This window comes from Salvia hispanica, chromosome 2, assembly GCF_023119035.1.
Source record: "Salvia hispanica cultivar TCC Black 2014 chromosome 2, UniMelb_Shisp_WGS_1.0, whole genome shotgun sequence".
NCBI lineage: Eukaryota > Viridiplantae > Streptophyta > Magnoliopsida > Lamiales > Lamiaceae > Salvia > Salvia hispanica.
The window spans coordinates 14,478,950-14,495,746 of NC_062966.1; the positions used below are offsets into that span (position 1 = coordinate 14,478,950).

The following is a 16,797-nucleotide window of genomic DNA, read 5'->3' on the forward strand; positions in this document are numbered from 1 at the left end:
AAACACAATCGCGTCATTTTAAGGCATTGTGAGATGATTAGAAAAAAATAAAAGTTATAATTTTATATTTTAATATTAAAAATTATGAGATCAACTATAAGTAAAAAAAAATAATTTGAACGACAGTTATTCCTTACATAATTAACTCTCAATTATTATAATATAGTTCCCTCCGTCTCATGCTATTCGCATTATTCATTTTGACAGCGTAAATTTAAACATGAGTAAATAGTGTAATTAAATTAGAATTTTAATTTTAAGTATAATAAAACAACACTTAATGTGGAAACACTTAATTGACTCTAATATCTTAACTAAATACCATAATATTTACTTAATAGAAATTGTGTAAATAGTTTGAGACATTCTGAAAATGAATATGCAAAACGCACGGGATGGAGGGAGTATTAAGATTAAACCAAAACAATTTTAAAATAATGTTTTAGTTAAAATAAATTATAAGTACAATTGATAACTCCCAATTGCAATCGATAAGATTTAGCTATGATTTTAAATAATAATTTATTGATATTAGACTAATTTGTCATAATATTAATACTTAAATAAAATTGGAAAGAGAATACAACTAAATATAAAATTTTGAAATTTTAATTAGTTAACTAAGTAAGCTATAAGTTTTAATGAGTACCTAGTTCAATATACTAGTTAATCGTTATTTTATAGAATTATTGTACAGCATGAATCACTAAAATGAAGCATACTACTATTAAAATATATTACTCTCGAATGGTTAATGCATCATAAGTTAAAAGCTATTTGATTAAACTACAGTATGTTAAAGATTGGCTCAATACGCTGGAAAAGGAATGCAATATTTGTATCAATACGACGCCGTTAAATACCATTGCATCCCCTGCTGTGTTCCCTCCACAGCAGGGGATCCACCCCATGCATATTCATTATCTTTCTAATTTAACCTACACCTTTAAGTCCAGGGATGGATGGAATGTATAGTGAGAAGGGGCAGTTGCCTCGGCTCAACTTTCCATCGACCTATATACATATATACATAATATTATTATATTATTCTAACACTAACTTTATTAGAAATGGGCCACTCATCGGAGAGGGTTATCCACACTTATATAGAGAGGCCTCATAAGGGGGAGGGTTATCCACACTTATATAGAGAAGTTAGGATCATCACCAAGCCGATGTGGGACAATGATTTGGAGAATTTAACACGCCCCCTCACGTGTGGGCCGGAATGACACACCGGACAATAAATCCATCATCGACTTGGGTCCTGCTCTGATACCATATTAGAAATGGGTCACTCACCCCTTAAAAGGCTTCATAAGGGGGAGGATTATCCACACTTATATAGAGAAATTAGGATCATCACCAAACCGATGTGGGACAATAATTTGGAGAATTTAACAAATTTGCCCCCTCCATTCCAAAAAATAAAACTCAATTTGCCCCCTCTATTCAAAAAAATAAAACTCATTTGTCCCAGCCCCCCTAAATATTCACGCCACTTTTCCACACTAATAAAATACTACTACTACTCCTAGTTCTTTTCCGTCTCCCCAAACTGAAATACACAAATATTTAATACAAAGGCCTAAAAATTAGAAAAACGGAGACACCGTCGAGAATAGTTGTAATTGTTAACCGTTTGATGAACTTTTGTCCTCCTCCATCATCATCATCATCATCATTATTATTATCATTATCATATATTATATTTTATTATATTTTTATATTATTTATTATATATTAATATTTTTATCCCTCCTATTATAATTTTCTGGATTCGTCCTGAGTTTAACAATACTAAATTATCAAAAATTATTTGTTGCCATCACATTTAAATGTTATGCCATGTTAATGACAAAATAATATATAAAAATATAAAATGAGATATATACTATGGTCAAGGATGTTACAAGAATAAGAGTATTATGAGTCAAGGATGTTACATGAATAAAGTAAGAGTATTATCTATAATTAATGATGGATTCTGAATGTAAAGAATAAACTTTTTTCTATGAGAATGGGCCGATAAAATTAGACATCTAAACTGCATCTTTTAAATCCAGTAAAAGGCACAACTTTCATAACTTTTTCCGCTAAAAATGGTATTTGTGGTATTTCACCCAACTGCCACTTTATATCATTATTATTATTAAACTATATGTGATAATTTACATTGCGACTTATATTATAAAAAGTTATATAAACTTTATAAGTTAGGTTCAATTTTAAATATTTATAATTTAATCTAATTCTGGAATTTATTTTAATAAATTTAGTAGCATTATTTAATTAATTGGAGACTAATTGAAATATAGTATTAAATCAGAGACTAATAAAAATATATTAAAATTTTGACTAATAAAATATATTAAAATTTTAATTGAGTAAATAAAGGATAAAATTTGTAAAAATTACATCTCTTTGTGTTGTTGATTAGGTTGTGAGTTAATTCTGCTAAAAACTATTACAATAAATGATTAAATTTCAATTTTAATCTAAATAGAAGGTAAACTAAATTCTCTAGCTCAATTACAATTTTAATCCAAATAAAAGGTTAATTAATATATAAATTTAATAGCTTAATTAAAAATAATAATTTGAAAAATAAATATTGAATATTAAACATATTCATATTAAATATATGAATAATTTAAATCTTAAAAATTTAAAACTTATCTGAGAAGTCAAGTCGGAAGTAAAAAATAGATAACTGAAAGAGCAAGAGAAAAAAGAAAGTGGCGTGTCATGTTATCAAAATTGAAGGAGACTAATTTTTCTGTGGATATGCCAAAACGAAAGAACATTAATAATTGTGGACGGATAAATTACTCCCTTAATTTCCCAAAAAAAGTTATTTTTGTCAATTTAGTTTAGTCAAACTTTTATTTTTTTTTAACTTTTTATTTATAATGACTTAAGTTTCGTTATCTGCTAATAATAATTTAATCACTGTTTCTTTTTGCCTATCTTATATTTTACCAACGTTGTGTTAAAATTTGCATTGTTTTCAATTTTTTTTATTTTTATGAGACAAGTAGAGTATTAGTTTATGGATTGAGATGAAAATTACAGTACATTTTTATCTGTCATCACTGCTCATGTATTCTAATACCTGTTGCTACCTAAGAGCATGAATAACGCATAGGGGCCGGGCCGCAACTCGCGAGTCCCGGCCCGTGTTCAGCGTTGGATGGTGTTGCGGCTCGGCCCGGGCCGGTCCCGAGGACGCAGTTGCGTCCCGGGGCCTCTCCCTCCGTCACGTCCCGGCCGGCGTTATCCATGCCCGGGCCGCATCGGTTGCGGCCCGTCCCGGCGTTAATTGTGTTCGGGCCGGGCCGCAAGTCCCCACCGAATTTCTTTTTTTTTTTTTTTTTTTTGGTTTTCTATTTATACACTATATTTGCTCATTTTTTGTAACTCTTCCACACAAACTCTCACTTCTCTCTCAATCCTCTAGCATTTCAAGACTTCTTGAGTTCTATGGATTGGTTTAACAGCGACCAACGCCAAATGGACGATTTCGTGAACTCCCAGAACTGGCAAGTGCCGCCGACACCCGATCCAGATGCAACACCTAGTCCCGGGCTGCCTACCAATGTAGACATGGAATCGCCGGTTAGCACTGATGAGTACGATATCAGCGATATGGAGCCAGCTCCACGGAGGGGCAAGGGCAAGGTTGCCGATGAGGATGGGCCGAAGAAGTACAGTCCGCAGGAGACAATGTGGCTGGCCAAGAACTACGTCGACGTCTCCGAGGACGCTGTGATCGGCAACCAGCAAAGCGGCAAAGCGTTCTGGCAGCGGATTGCGGATAAGTACAACGCTGGTCGACCCGAAGGCTCGTTCGAGCGTACCTACGTGAAGCTACGCAAGCATTGGGGTCGGGTGCAGAAGGAGATTAACAAGTGGAATGGCAAGTGGACTAACGTAGTCCGGATGTGGCCGAGCGGGCACAGCGAGATGGACCTTGTGGACAAGGCCAAGGCAGATTTCTTCGCTGACGGGAAGAAGCACTTCAAGTACTTCGACGTTTGGAAGCTTGTCGAGAAGAGCCCGAAGTACACTGGTGGGGCTGAAGCGGCGGCGAAGAGAACCAAAGTCGCCGCCGGACACTACACTTCAAGCGAAGGAGGTCCGCCAATCGACCTCAACGTGACAGACGACGACTTCTTCCTCTCATCTCCTGGTACTCAAAGCCGTCCGATGGGCACAAAGGCGGCAAAGAGGAAAGCAAAGGGGAAGGCAACTGCGAGCTACTCCGCTATGCCGCCGCCGCCACCCAATCCTTCCTTGGACAAGATATCAGACTCTATGTCGGATATGAGTATTACGTTGCGGATGGGCCAGCTGACGGAGTTGACATCGAGGGATACCTCGAGAATGTCGGAGTACGAGCTCGAATTGCACCGTGAGATGATCGAATACCTTCGCGCACAAATGAAGAAAAAGTAGTTCTTTTTTCTAGGATTTGTAATTTTCTTGTTTCTAGGTTTGGTAATTTTCTTTCTCTAGGATTGGTAATTTTTTTTTTCTAGGATTTGTAATTTTCTTTTCTTATTTTCTGACTGAACAATAAATTTTCCCGGTTTTAATTGTTCAACGTATTCTATTTTACGATTAAAATATGTTGTGAATAGTGCAGATGAATAGTTGTGGCCTGAGTTGTGGCCCGAGTTGTGGCCTGCGGTGTTAATGGAGTTGTGGCCTGGAACCCCTAATTTGAGGGAATGATGACGTGGAGGGGACTTGCGGCCCAAATCCGGGCCAGGGTTATTCATGCTCTAAGTGGATGCTCATATTCAACTCCAAAAGGATATAATTGAAGAGTTGTGGGCACGGAGGATTGCACGGCGATAGTTTTTTTTCTTTATTATGCATGTAATTTTTTTTATCTATGTAACTTTTTTAAATGCAATTAATGAATTTTCTCGTATATGTGTCGTAAATTTAATTCCGTATTTTAATCGTAATTTTAATTCCGTAAATGTAGTATATTTTGAATTGTTTTTATTGCGGCTAGCTTAAATCTGATGTGGCAGGTGGTTTTTTTAGTGTTGCTGACGTGACAGGGGAGAGAATGGCTGGCCTATGGTTGGCCGGATGCTCTTAGATATGAAATCGTCAAAACTTTAATTCCATCTCATAGACTCCTAGTTAAATTTGAGAAACTAAAAAAATGTCTTATGTCCTAATCAAAATTTTCAATTACTCATCTTTGTTTAACGATTATTACTAAATATTTTTTTTTCATACTTTATTAAATATATATATTAAAATTTGAATTTTTAAAAAAGTTTTATTTTTAGAGTACGGACATAGAGGTGAATAGTGTGTGATACTGGTAAAAATGTGGTGTGAGAAATTGGCATATTTTAATTTTAGAGCGAAGATTCCGTCATTTATTAGCTGTCTGTTTCAGAGTACGTACGTACGACGCCACGCCCCACGCACACCGACGCCACTTTCTCCATCAAAAATAAATCCAAATTCAACTCTTCTAGATTTTCAATTTTTTAATTTAATTTTAAAAAACCCCAGAATCGGATCGCTTTACCTATAAATACCACCCTCCTCAACCAGGCCAAACTTCTTTCGCCAGCTTTTGCAACACTACCTGCAAGGTTAGTCTCATTTCCCCTTTCTTTTATTTCTCTCTTTTGTTTGTTTGTTTGTTTGTTTTAGTTTTTGAGTTTCTGGGCGTTTTATTTTTATTCATGTGCCTAATTGAATTATTGAAATCTGGTTTTGATTCTATGATCGGCGTGTAATTTTTGTTTCTCATTTCATCTGCAGATTGGTTTTTCATCGGAGCGTCTGATTTGTGATTTAGAGATTTTATAGACCTTTTTAACTGGGTTTCCGGAATTTGAGATCTTTCGATAAGGTTATGAGGGTTTTGATCTGACATTGGCCATGCTGATGCATAAGATTAGAATTCTTCACTCATTTTCGGTAGTTTTCCTCTATTGGTTCTATGAATTTGCACGCTAAGCCCTAATCACTTTCATTTCATTTTTTTATTGCTTTCTTCAATCATTCAATTGCTATAGGGGATTAGGGGTTAGTGAAAATTATTTGATTGTTTATAACATTTGAGGAATGGCTTCAAAAAAATTGCCAACGATCCCGGGTTCTGATTGTGATGAAAGAAAAAGGAAGCGCAAGCTGTCTAATCGCGAATCAGCACGTAGATCTCGGATGAAGAAGCAGCAACGCTTGGATGAGCTGATTGGAGAGGAGGGCCGTATAAAGGAGGAGAACAAGAAGCTGAGTGAGATGATTGATGCCACTGCTAATCTGTACTTAGATGTTGCGTCCAACAATAATGTGCTGAGGGCTCAGATTTCCGAACTCACTGACCGCCTCAGGTCGCTCAATTCTGTACTTCAGATTGCGTCTGAGGTGAGTGGCCTCGTGATTGATATTCCGGACATCCCGGATACATTGCTCGAGCCGTGGCAGCTGCCTTGCCCGATTCAGTCCGCCCCTGCTTCTGTTGATATGTTCCAGTGCTGAAATGGTTGTGGAGGAAGTTTCTAATGCTGAATGTTGATGTTGTACTTGCCCTCTTACTATTAGGCATAGTCTCATGTTTTGGTCCTACAATTGTTATCTCAACAAAGATTAGGTTGTGTTTGGATTTGATCATTTTCTTATGGAATCTATTGAATTAAGTTCCTCTTCTTTATGCTACTGATTGATTGATTCTTGTGAGGTTGAAAGATCCACAAGTAGTAGTATTTGGAAAAGCTGCAATTTTGTCGTATAGATGCACTTCCCTTTAGTGCTTTTGATGCTAGCAAGTAGCAATGTTGCTAACTAGCTAGAGACAGGTTTTGTTTGATATGTTTGTGCCTATGATGCTTGATTCTCTCTCTGTGAGAATGTAATATGAAAAAGGATATGTATAAAAGTTAAATCTCTTGTATTTCTGCTGCTAATAGAGTTTTGATGATAGCAATGCTATTGTCCAGATACAGCAGGTTGCTCAATTATGATCCATTGTTTCATACAATAGTTGAAAGGCCTTAACTATAACCTTACAACATTGAAGCATAGGTTTAGAGATGAAGAAACACAGTATTAGTCATCATAAGTTCTGCACTCATCTGTTTCAGGATTATCCTTGCAGTAGTTCTCCAATGGATCGGCTTCCTTCTGCCTGTCCCTAGCATGACTGGCTGCCGCACTCAGCTCCTCCACCTCGTCCCATGCAGCCTTGCACTCTCCGCTGACAGGATCCTCCGAGCAAGCCTCCTGTGCATGCTTGATGCTCTCCTCGACCTTTCCTGACAGCTTGTCAGGGACGGCTGCTGCTGGCCGGATGTTTATTCGGCGGGCGGTGCACCTCCTCCATGGGGTGGTTGGTAATGAAAGGTTGATGAGGTGAGAGTCTGATGAATCTGTTGGTTTAGAGAAGTGTTTTGGGGTGGGTGTGATGCTCACTCTAGAGATTGGTGCTGCCATTGCAAGATTTGGTATGAATTGCTATTGTACAAAGGTAATGATCTTGAGGAAAAAGAAATATGGAGTATGATATTTAGGTAAGGATCATAAGATACATAAATGAGGCTTGGGGAGAATTGTGAACACTAATTTCTTATCATATCTGCGCCAATCATAGGCTTAGACGTATACTTTATTGGGTGATAATATTATATAAAAGTGTCGTTTTTAATAGTCAGTTTTCATAAACCTAACTTAGGCTATTCACGGATGGATTTTTCTAGTGATGACAAATGGGTGATTTGAATTTTATAAATCACACCGTTTTCATTTTTGCTTTTAGATTAATAATTAAATCTATAGCATATCCGGTGAAATTATTGGTTTGAGCTTTGTAATATGAAAATATGCATTCCAAATGGCCACCGCAGCATGATGATCAAATTATGGAGTAATTTGAAATTGGTTTTGCAGTATACATCAAATGCAACAAATAACTTATTTTATTTTATCACTACCACTTAAACTGAAAATCGTTGCAAAATGGTGTAGAACGCGATTGCTTTACAACATAATTTTTAAAACAAGTATTGAAACGATGAACAATATCATTTTTATTTGATGGTCGTATTTTTCTATTCCAATTCGTTCAAGAATCATCATTAATATTTCTTTTCTACTAATGGTTAAGTCATTTGCAAATTATCTGTAAAAATATTCCAACGTTTTTCTTGAATTATTTAGACCAAAATGAGGAATGTTACCAGGGCCACAAATAAGAAAAATTATTTACTCTAATCATTTAAAAGGAGGATCGTGAGTGAATAACAGAGGAGCATCATACTTTGCATCGCAAGACGTATGATTTGACTAAGTCAGTCCTCCAACGCAAGCTGAATACGATACTTAAACGAACTAGTGTGTAAAAGAAAACGTGGTCTACGTATATATATGTAGGGTGAGAGTGAATGACATAGCTGTATACTAAATTTACCTGAGCTAAAGCAAAAAACCTATTTCTATGTGATGATGTAGAATCTCGAATATTCCTTAAAAAACAGTACGTGTGATAGCGCTAGCCTCAGAATAAATTTAATTTCATCGATTTATATATTTAGGTCACAACATGATTAATGATACAGTGATAATTATCATAGTCCATGGGCTTATGGTTTGTTTTAATTTCATGTTTGGGCTTTCCTATCATAAGTTTGTTTCTCTTCATCATTCATTCTACTTTGCTTTTAGGAATCCAAGTGTTGAATTCACATACGAATATATAATCCTTTTGATTCAAATGTATCATCTGCCCTTGTGTTATTGAGTATATTGTATCAAAATATGTAAAAATATGAAATGAGAAACATAGTACCGTACATTATTTTTGCATAGAAGTTCAAAAAACATTTTATTAATACACTAAACTGGGAGAGGGGTGCATATGTTAACCAATTATGCAAAAGTTTTGGAGGCAGAAACTTAATTAATTGATGCACGTACATGAGACGACTTTAGTATAGCGCATTAAAATTTACCAAAACCAATTGACAACATTAGAAATGAATATGTTTGACTCCTCTCTCTCTCTCTCTTTCTCACTCAAATACAATGAACAGCTAGCTTGTGACAAAAACAGCAGCAGCAACAACAACAAAAGGCAGATGTTTTTTCAGTTGAAAAAAATGGATTGAACCTCTATAATATTATTAATGAATCAAATACAGCCATAGATGTTTCAACCACTCTTTTCTTCATTAAAGATTCAGACAAACAACCTCAACAGCTACATGCCTACATCTACTCTTAATAACACATTTCCATCACAATCCAATCTATGAAAACTTCCAAGCTGTAACAGACTGTATTGGTGTCCCTTTCCACCCCACAATCAACCCCTTCCCATCAAACTCAAGATCACAACACCTCCCTTTCCCAAACTGCTCCAGCACCAGACTTGCCTGATACTTTGACGAATCACTCAACGCGATCTCCACCATCCCAAACCGCGTTAAAAACTTCCTCCAAACACTCAGCTTCACATTCCTCGTCACCCTCTCCTCGTCATCAGCTCCCACTATGTTAATGATCCCTTCCCCGAAGAAACGCCCCTCAAGAATCGCCCTATACTCATTGCCCCTCTCCATGCATTCCTCCAAGCAGTCAAAATACGCGCTGTAGAACAGTAGGGCCTCCAAGAAACGGTCTATGAACAACGGGGAGTTGTGGTTGGCCTCGACCTCACTCACCACCATCACAGCTGGCCTAATTCTCGCCAACGCTTTCATCACAGTCTCTAACGACTTGGGCTTTGATATCATGGACCTCAGCATCAAGAAGGAGTAGACTGCAATGGTCTCATCAGGTTCGATGCTGAAGAGGTCCTCGCTGAATGCATCCATCTCTTGCAAGTAGACAACCTCAAACAAGAAGGGAAGGTTCATAGACTGAGCAAAGCTCTGTAGCCTGCTGCCGGTTTTCTCCATGTATGTTTGATCGGCTGTGCCTACTGCAGTTATTCTGAGACGTTGCACCTGCGAGTCTGACAGCCCTTGCATCACAGCCGTCCATTGGATCCCACTCCTGATCTGGAGATCAATCAGGTGGACCTTCCCACCACCTCTCACTTGCTCTATGATGGCCTGCATTCCGACAAACTGCATTACTTGGCCAAAGGGCAGCTGCTGGTACGAGGCCAAGAACGCGTTGTCTGTGCCTAATGCATGCCCTACATGATGACCACCACCATCTGTTTTCCCCGTGTTGATCACCATGCCACATTCTCTGCTGATCTTTTGCTCCAGGGCTGCAGAGAAGTAGCAGGCAAGGCGCTGCACGGGGGTGCCTGATTCAGACGCCATCATCTGACAACGAGCAAGCAGCCTAGCTGCTTCATCAAACTGCTTCATCCCCACATTATCTGCTGCAGAGAGAAGGCTGCGCATGATCTCCACATCTCTCTCATCATCGGAACAAAGGCCCGAGATTGAAGAGCCATAAGGGTGGAACAGCATAGACATGCCATCAATTCTGTTGGTGGAAAATTGGATGAATTTCTCCCCAGCAACCATCAAGATCTCCTCCATTGACAATCTCTGATCGAAGCTGTTTTTCATCTTTGAGTCTCCCTCTATAGGCTTCCTCAATCTCTGCTTTTCCTTCACATTTTTGTTGAATTCTGATCTTGGTGGCTCCAAACCAACCATGTTCATCTTCTGCACCACATCACAAGAAGCGCTCTCTTGTCCAAAAACAGAGGAAAACAAGTCCATGAACGCGCTCTCATCCATGTCTTGTTTGATCCTCCAAATTGCATCGTGATCATGATCGCTCTCGTTCAGTTGGGACACGGCGTTTGACATCAGCCCTTGAGGAAACAAATCAAGGAAATAACAAGATTTGATATTTTGTTGCAAAATTTATAAACAGAACAAAGAAATACAGAAACTAATTAGGCCAGCTTAGGATGATAAGCATATAATATAGTAGCACTGTTTAATTATTGGATCATATTCAAGAATTTGACACAGGAAAAGGACAATCAGAAGCTTACAAGGAAATGAAGCCAAGAATTAAGATATACTATATGCTATATAGGAAAATGACTTGTAGAATGTCTCTGGTTTTATATTTTGGCTAATATATTCTGCACTGTACACGATTGTGTCTATATCTGTAATGTCAACCAATATCGTAGTATGATATTGAATGCACGTAACGTGCAATCCATCCGTCTAGAGCCTGCAGATTTCTCTATGCTTGGTGTATAGTGATGGCTACATATATTTCACAATCAACCTCAAATTTAAAATTGCAGAATGGAAACACATATACCATGAAAAGACAAGGTTGTGTGATTGATAATAACGCTGAATGACAGTAGTAATGGAAATGATGATAAGGAACAGACAAAAGCACACTTCTTGAACTGTCCTCTTTGTACTCATTCACATACCAAGAATATACTAGTATGATATACTATGTATTAATAAAATGAAATATGTTACTCCATAGTTGAACTCAAAGTTGGTATGTGATTTAAGTTGAACTCTCATCTTTGTACTTTTTGTATAACAATTTATTGATTTTTACTGCATATATTTACCAATGTGAGTCTTGTTGGCAGCGATCAAAATATATTGAAAAAGTGTATATAATGTACTACATGTATTATGAAATGAAATTTGTAAGTAACTTGAAGATGTTTGGACTTTAGTTTTTGTTTGCAAGTTTACAACTCTTTTGGGAGAATTTTAAGTATTACTAGTCATGCATATACATTGCATTACTTCAAGTCTTTTAAAGTGTCTTGCTTTTTCTTTATTAAGTTATCTTAGTTTTGGGAATGGTTGAAATTTTCGTGACGAAAATTATTGTAATTTTGGAAACATCAGGATTGTGAAAATTAATAAGATTGTGAAAAAAGTTGACTTAATTGTACATTGCCTTGAACATCAGGGATTCAGGACAAAGTAATCTCAAATATAGTATATAGTATATAGAATTTCTCACTCCCAAAATTCAACAAGGCATTACAAAAGTAGTCATTTTATCATATGAATCGGTCAATTGTCAACAAAAGCTACTACAGAGCTGAAATTTAATCATGGTGACAAGCAAATATCAGTCCTCCAAAAAATAATCAACTTTTGAAATGTTCCACGCGTATTACTTGAGAAATACTAACATGTATGGTAATATTAAAAGAATATTAAATGCATTCTTTTCGAATTAAACTTGAACAAGAGACAACTCATACTTTATCCAAAAATCAATCATACTAAAGTAGTTCCAGAATTTTTTACTCGCCCCCAGTAACACGAGACAAAAAGAAAATGTCATCTTCAAAATATAAAATTTAAATAACAATTTCCTCACCATAAATAGAATGCATCATCAACCTCCGAAATTTCGCAGTTACTATCACATGAATTAATGTGATTATAATAAGACATGACAGCAGAAATTTTGTACAAGCAAATAAAAAAATGAAGCAATAATTGGAGGATGAAATATAATTTAATTGAGCCACTCTCCCGTGCACGGTGAGAGCAAGAAGGCAGGATGAGGAGACACTGTGCGCGCACCAAAGTTTTTGTCTAATTTAACGGAGGCCGGTCCAACTCAAACCTTCTCGTCATTAGGCCGGCTCTCTCGCCTACGTACCAAGATCGCAACCGTCGAAACCAAGGCTCTGAGCATCCTAACCATTCCGACCGTCACCGTCACGTAATACAACCAAAAGCCAAGGAAATCCACCACCCCAACCCCCATCATCATCTCCCTCTTCACCTCCGCCACCATCACCAGCGCCTCCACCTCCTCCCTCAGCCTCCACCACCACAGTCCTCCGTAGCTCAGCCCCACCACCGCCTTCTCCACCCGCCCCTCCGCCCTCCACCCCCCGAATATCGTGTCGTCCACCACCGGCTTCACCACTGTCCGCCACCAAAACAGCATTATTTCATGCAGCCCAAAAAAGAAGACCAGTCTGCATATAAAGCTGCCGTCCTGCCCGAAATTCGAGCCCTCGACGCTGGCGGCGATGCTGCCTTCGATCCCAACTCCCACGCAGAACTGCAGGACCACAAGAAATAGCCATGCAACGTACAGCCGGGCTGGCGTCAGGGGCTCTGCCGGAGACCGGCTGAGGAAGGTGGTTTTTCCGGTGACTGCATTGGTGAGGGATGAGACGCTGATGATTGAAACTATTAAGTGGAGGATTGTGGGGTTCTTGGAGTATATGAAATATGAGGTGATGAAAGAAGCCGGGGGCGGCGGGGGGTAGTCCTCGGAGACGGATAGGAGGTAGTGGGCGGTGGCAAGGCGCGCGAGGAGGAGGAATGACAAGGGGAGGAGGAGGCTGAGGAGGGTGGTTGTCATTATCTGAAATGGATGTCTCAGGACAGCAACGGCGGCTGTGGCGGCACAACGGACTCTGGTGGTGGTGGTGGTGGTGGCGGCGGCGGCAGGGTTTTCTTGAACATATTCCGATAGATTGAACTCCATTGGATTTGGGTTTCTAATTGAATTTTAACAAGATAAAATTTGTGTTTTAGATATATGTAACAGAGATATGCATATTTATATATATAAGTGGGATGGTGTGATAATAAAGTGGCGGGCACGACCTGGTTGACGAAGGATGTTAGGACAGGGTCGCATGTATTACTTTTTTATTTAACTAGACTTTTCTATACTTTTGGGAAAGGCATGGTACACCTAAATAATCATGGCGAAATCATGAAAATAATAGCCAAGTTTAGTTTAGGTTAGTGGGTATGGAAATGGGAATCAATCTGAGTTTGAAGTATTCCTTCATGAATCATGATGATATTATATTATGAGACACAATTGACAGGTTATCAGCTGTTAGAGAAGAGAATTTTTATGTGTCATATGTTAGTAACATTATTGAAGACAAACAAGGTTCACCAATTACTCTATCTATCTCGGAATAAGGTTTTCCTACCATCAATAGTAGTATAGCATCGAAGACAGTAAAAGTTTGGCATCATTTTTTTATGTAATTTCAAACTATGACACTAATTAGGAGACATTTTTATTTCCAAATATGAAGAGAGTAGTACACAAGGACAAATGAACCCAACGTGCCACGTATCGACTGCTACTTAGGACAATGATAAGTTCATCAAATATAGCTAAATAATGATCGTACATGGATGCGTCCGGTTGGGAACAATACAAAGTATCTTGTTGGTTCTAAATATTCTAGCTGTATAGTTGAAATCAACAAAAACCCATGTTTTTGGTTATGAAATCAATCATCAACCAAAAAAGAGGTGGGAGCTTGAACTAAACCTTACAGTTATTCTGCTACAGCTGCAAGCGGCTGGAGGGCTTTGAGTGGGTTCAAGATAACACCATCTATGAGACCGTACTCTTTGGCTTCTTTAGCACTCATGAAGAAATCGCGATCTGTGTCTTGGTTGATCTTCTCTAGGCTTTGACCAGTGTGGTACGCCAAATATCCATTCAAATTTGCTTTGTGATGCAACATTTCATTTGCCTGCAACAAAGAACATTGAGGACTAAGGAGTGATTTTCATCTAAAAAAAGGATATCAAGAGGTGTTACTGAGTGACTGAATCTGCAATATAACAGATTTACAACATAATCAGGTTGGCCATGATATAACAGAATCTCTCAATCAAAATGTTAGACAACCATCAAAAAGCTACCCAATTAGAGTGTCTATCAGCGTAACTCATAGCTCTAATCATAAAGTCAGGGTTTCTGGTTTAGTGCTTCTTCACATATCGTAGAGCGATAAAGGATATCATGAAAAAGTAACAAACCAATAGTTATAAGCTAATGGGTTGAGTCTCTGGAATCTGGATGGACAGAATGCTAGAGATCAAACACAGATGTAAAGCTTGGGTAAAAATGAAACATAATTTCACAGTTTCACACCTTGCACATTTCAATCCTAACCTCCAAGCTTTAAACCAAGTTACAAAACAGATAGCAAACATCATCTAGCTGAGAGCCAGAATATTGTGATAAGAAACATTACTTTGTGATACCAACAAAAATTGGGTAAGAAACCAACAAAAACATTACTTTGTGATACCAACAACAATGCTGATAAAATAAAGCTTCATGCTTAAATTACTTCGGCATGATTTAAGTTGGGATATGATCACCCATTAAGAATTCAATCAAACATATAAATATTCACAATGATTGTAAATTTGTACAGAAACCAACAGAATTATATAACCTTAAAATAATTCACAAATACAAACTAACAGCGATAAAAGGCAATGTCCATCTCATTATAAGGATATCATCCACCCAATACCAAAAAAGATGAAATCACCTGAATATCAATATCAGTCTGCCCACCCTGTGCTCCACCAAGGGGCTGATGGATCATTATCCTTGAGTTAGGAAGACTATATCTTTTTCCTTCAGTTATAATTACAAGATCAGAATATAAGACTCTCATCTAAGAACATGAGAAAAACTATTGTAGAATCCTTAAATAACCAAAAGAAATGAAATAAACTACCTTTAGTACCACCACTTAGTAGAAAAGCTCCCATACTGCACAAGAATAAGGACACGATATGACTTCATTAGAAAGACATATAGTGGCAATAAGAAAATGCACAAGTAAAGTACCCATAAGCAAGTGTTAAAAGTTTAGGGTATAAAAAGACATCTAGACCACATGATGACAGAGGTCAGATGGGTTTGAAATGATATCCTAACAGCTATTTCTAAATATTGAAGGTGCATGCAGAATGCAGAAGGCATAGCCTGCCCTCTCTTTAACTACTGCTAAAAACCCAAGGGTAAAAGGCATCATCGACATGTAATCTATGAATTCCTCTATCAAGTATCAATATAAACTAAAAATATCTAGGCACCAAGTAAAATGACTCTATGCTTGCTGAAGCTCATTCCTTTCATTGATTATTCTAGAAATGGATCATTAAATGTGAACATTAATTTTGAAGTCATTTCCCAAAAGCTATAGTAGGTGTGGTGGCCTCACCTAGCTGCAAGCCCAACGCATACGGTTGAAACATCAGGCCTTATGTGCCTCATGGTATCAAAGATAGCCATTCCTAGAAAGTTAAAAGGAAGCAGATAAGATATTTGTACACTCAGCTAACAGGTAATGGACATTTTAAACAATATACATACCAGCTGTAACTGATCCACCTGGAGAGTTCACATACATGACTATATCCTGTTCAGTACAATATAAATTAAATACTTAGGTTGTCAAAAGTGAACATAACAGGAATATATTCATCACACTACAAAGAGGCCAGGAAAACCAGGCTACCAGAGATACCAATGGGACAACACATTGCTATGAAATACTTTTGAGTGAGTAAGCTGTAAGCAATCATTATCATAACCATTCCTTGTTCTAATTTCCAAATATAACACCCCAGGGAAACTACTAACGGAGCTAACACCGAACAGAACTTATCTGCTCATAGGTCGCGCAAGAAATACCACACTCTAAATAAAAAGACTAAATTATCAGATGAAAGTAAAACACACCTTAGTGGGATCAACAGCATCAAGATAAAGCAATTGAGCAACAATGATGTTTGCCATATCATCATCAACGGCTCCACCACATCGTATTATCCGCTGAAATATCAATAGGGAGTTACAACTATAGCAGAGTAACTAACAGTAAAATATATTCTGAATGAAAATTTCAGCAAAAGATGTCTCACGTATTGGAAAAGCTGGCTAATAACACTCATATTCGCTCATGATCAAGTTACAACCTAAGATCTATGACCATATTATGTTAACTGTTCGTATTTCGTTCATTCCATCGGTATGCTCCCAGGT

At 37.6% G+C, this 16,797-nt stretch overlaps 6 protein-coding genes across 6 annotated transcripts; 2 read left to right on the forward strand and 4 right to left on the reverse strand.

The window, feature by feature from the left end:
* Window positions 1–3,513: 3,513 nt before the first annotated feature.
* LOC125206336 lies at window positions 3,514–4,458 on the forward strand. Its single transcript, XM_048105605.1, has one exon. It carries the CDS (start codon window positions 3,514–3,516, stop codon window positions 4,456–4,458), a length of 945 nt encoding a protein of 314 aa, XP_047961562.1.
* Window positions 4,459–5,499: 1,041 nt separating this feature from the next.
* On the forward strand, window positions 5,500–6,694 carry LOC125207227 (bZIP transcription factor 53). The gene is made up of 2 exons (XM_048106474.1): window positions 5,500–5,627; window positions 5,800–6,694. Exon 2 carries the CDS (start codon window positions 6,106–6,108, stop codon window positions 6,520–6,522), a length of 417 nt encoding a protein of 138 aa, XP_047962431.1. The 5' UTR covers window positions 5,500–5,627; window positions 5,800–6,105; the 3' UTR covers window positions 6,523–6,694.
* A 216-nt stretch (window positions 6,695–6,910) lies between these two features.
* Window positions 6,911–7,608, reverse strand: LOC125207228 (calvin cycle protein CP12-1, chloroplastic-like). Its single transcript, XM_048106475.1, has one exon. The coding sequence runs from the start codon at window positions 7,471–7,473 to the stop codon at window positions 7,090–7,092; it is 384 nt and encodes a 127-aa protein (XP_047962432.1). The 5' UTR covers window positions 7,474–7,608; the 3' UTR covers window positions 6,911–7,089.
* Window positions 7,609–9,125: 1,517 nt separating this feature from the next.
* LOC125204981 (DELLA protein RGL2-like) lies at window positions 9,126–10,942 on the reverse strand. The gene has a single exon (XM_048103761.1). It carries the CDS (start codon window positions 10,809–10,811, stop codon window positions 9,285–9,287), a length of 1,527 nt encoding a protein of 508 aa, XP_047959718.1. The 5' UTR covers window positions 10,812–10,942; the 3' UTR covers window positions 9,126–9,284.
* A 1,631-nt stretch (window positions 10,943–12,573) lies between these two features.
* On the reverse strand, window positions 12,574–13,458 carry LOC125206337. Its single transcript, XM_048105606.1, has one exon. The coding sequence runs from the start codon at window positions 13,456–13,458 to the stop codon at window positions 12,574–12,576; it is 885 nt and encodes a 294-aa protein (XP_047961563.1).
* A 531-nt stretch (window positions 13,459–13,989) lies between these two features.
* On the reverse strand, window positions 13,990–16,722 carry LOC125207532 (ATP-dependent Clp protease proteolytic subunit 5, chloroplastic). Its single transcript, XM_048106915.1, has 7 exons — window positions 16,677–16,722; window positions 16,495–16,587; window positions 16,126–16,171; window positions 15,974–16,046; window positions 15,485–15,519; window positions 15,293–15,381; window positions 13,990–14,479 (listed from the first exon to the last, which is right to left on the reverse strand). The coding sequence occupies exons 1-7, from the start codon at window positions 16,704–16,706 to the stop codon at window positions 14,279–14,281; spliced, it is 567 nt and encodes a 188-aa protein (XP_047962872.1). The 5' UTR covers window positions 16,707–16,722; the 3' UTR covers window positions 13,990–14,278.
* Between the last annotated feature and the right edge of the window lie 75 nt (window positions 16,723–16,797).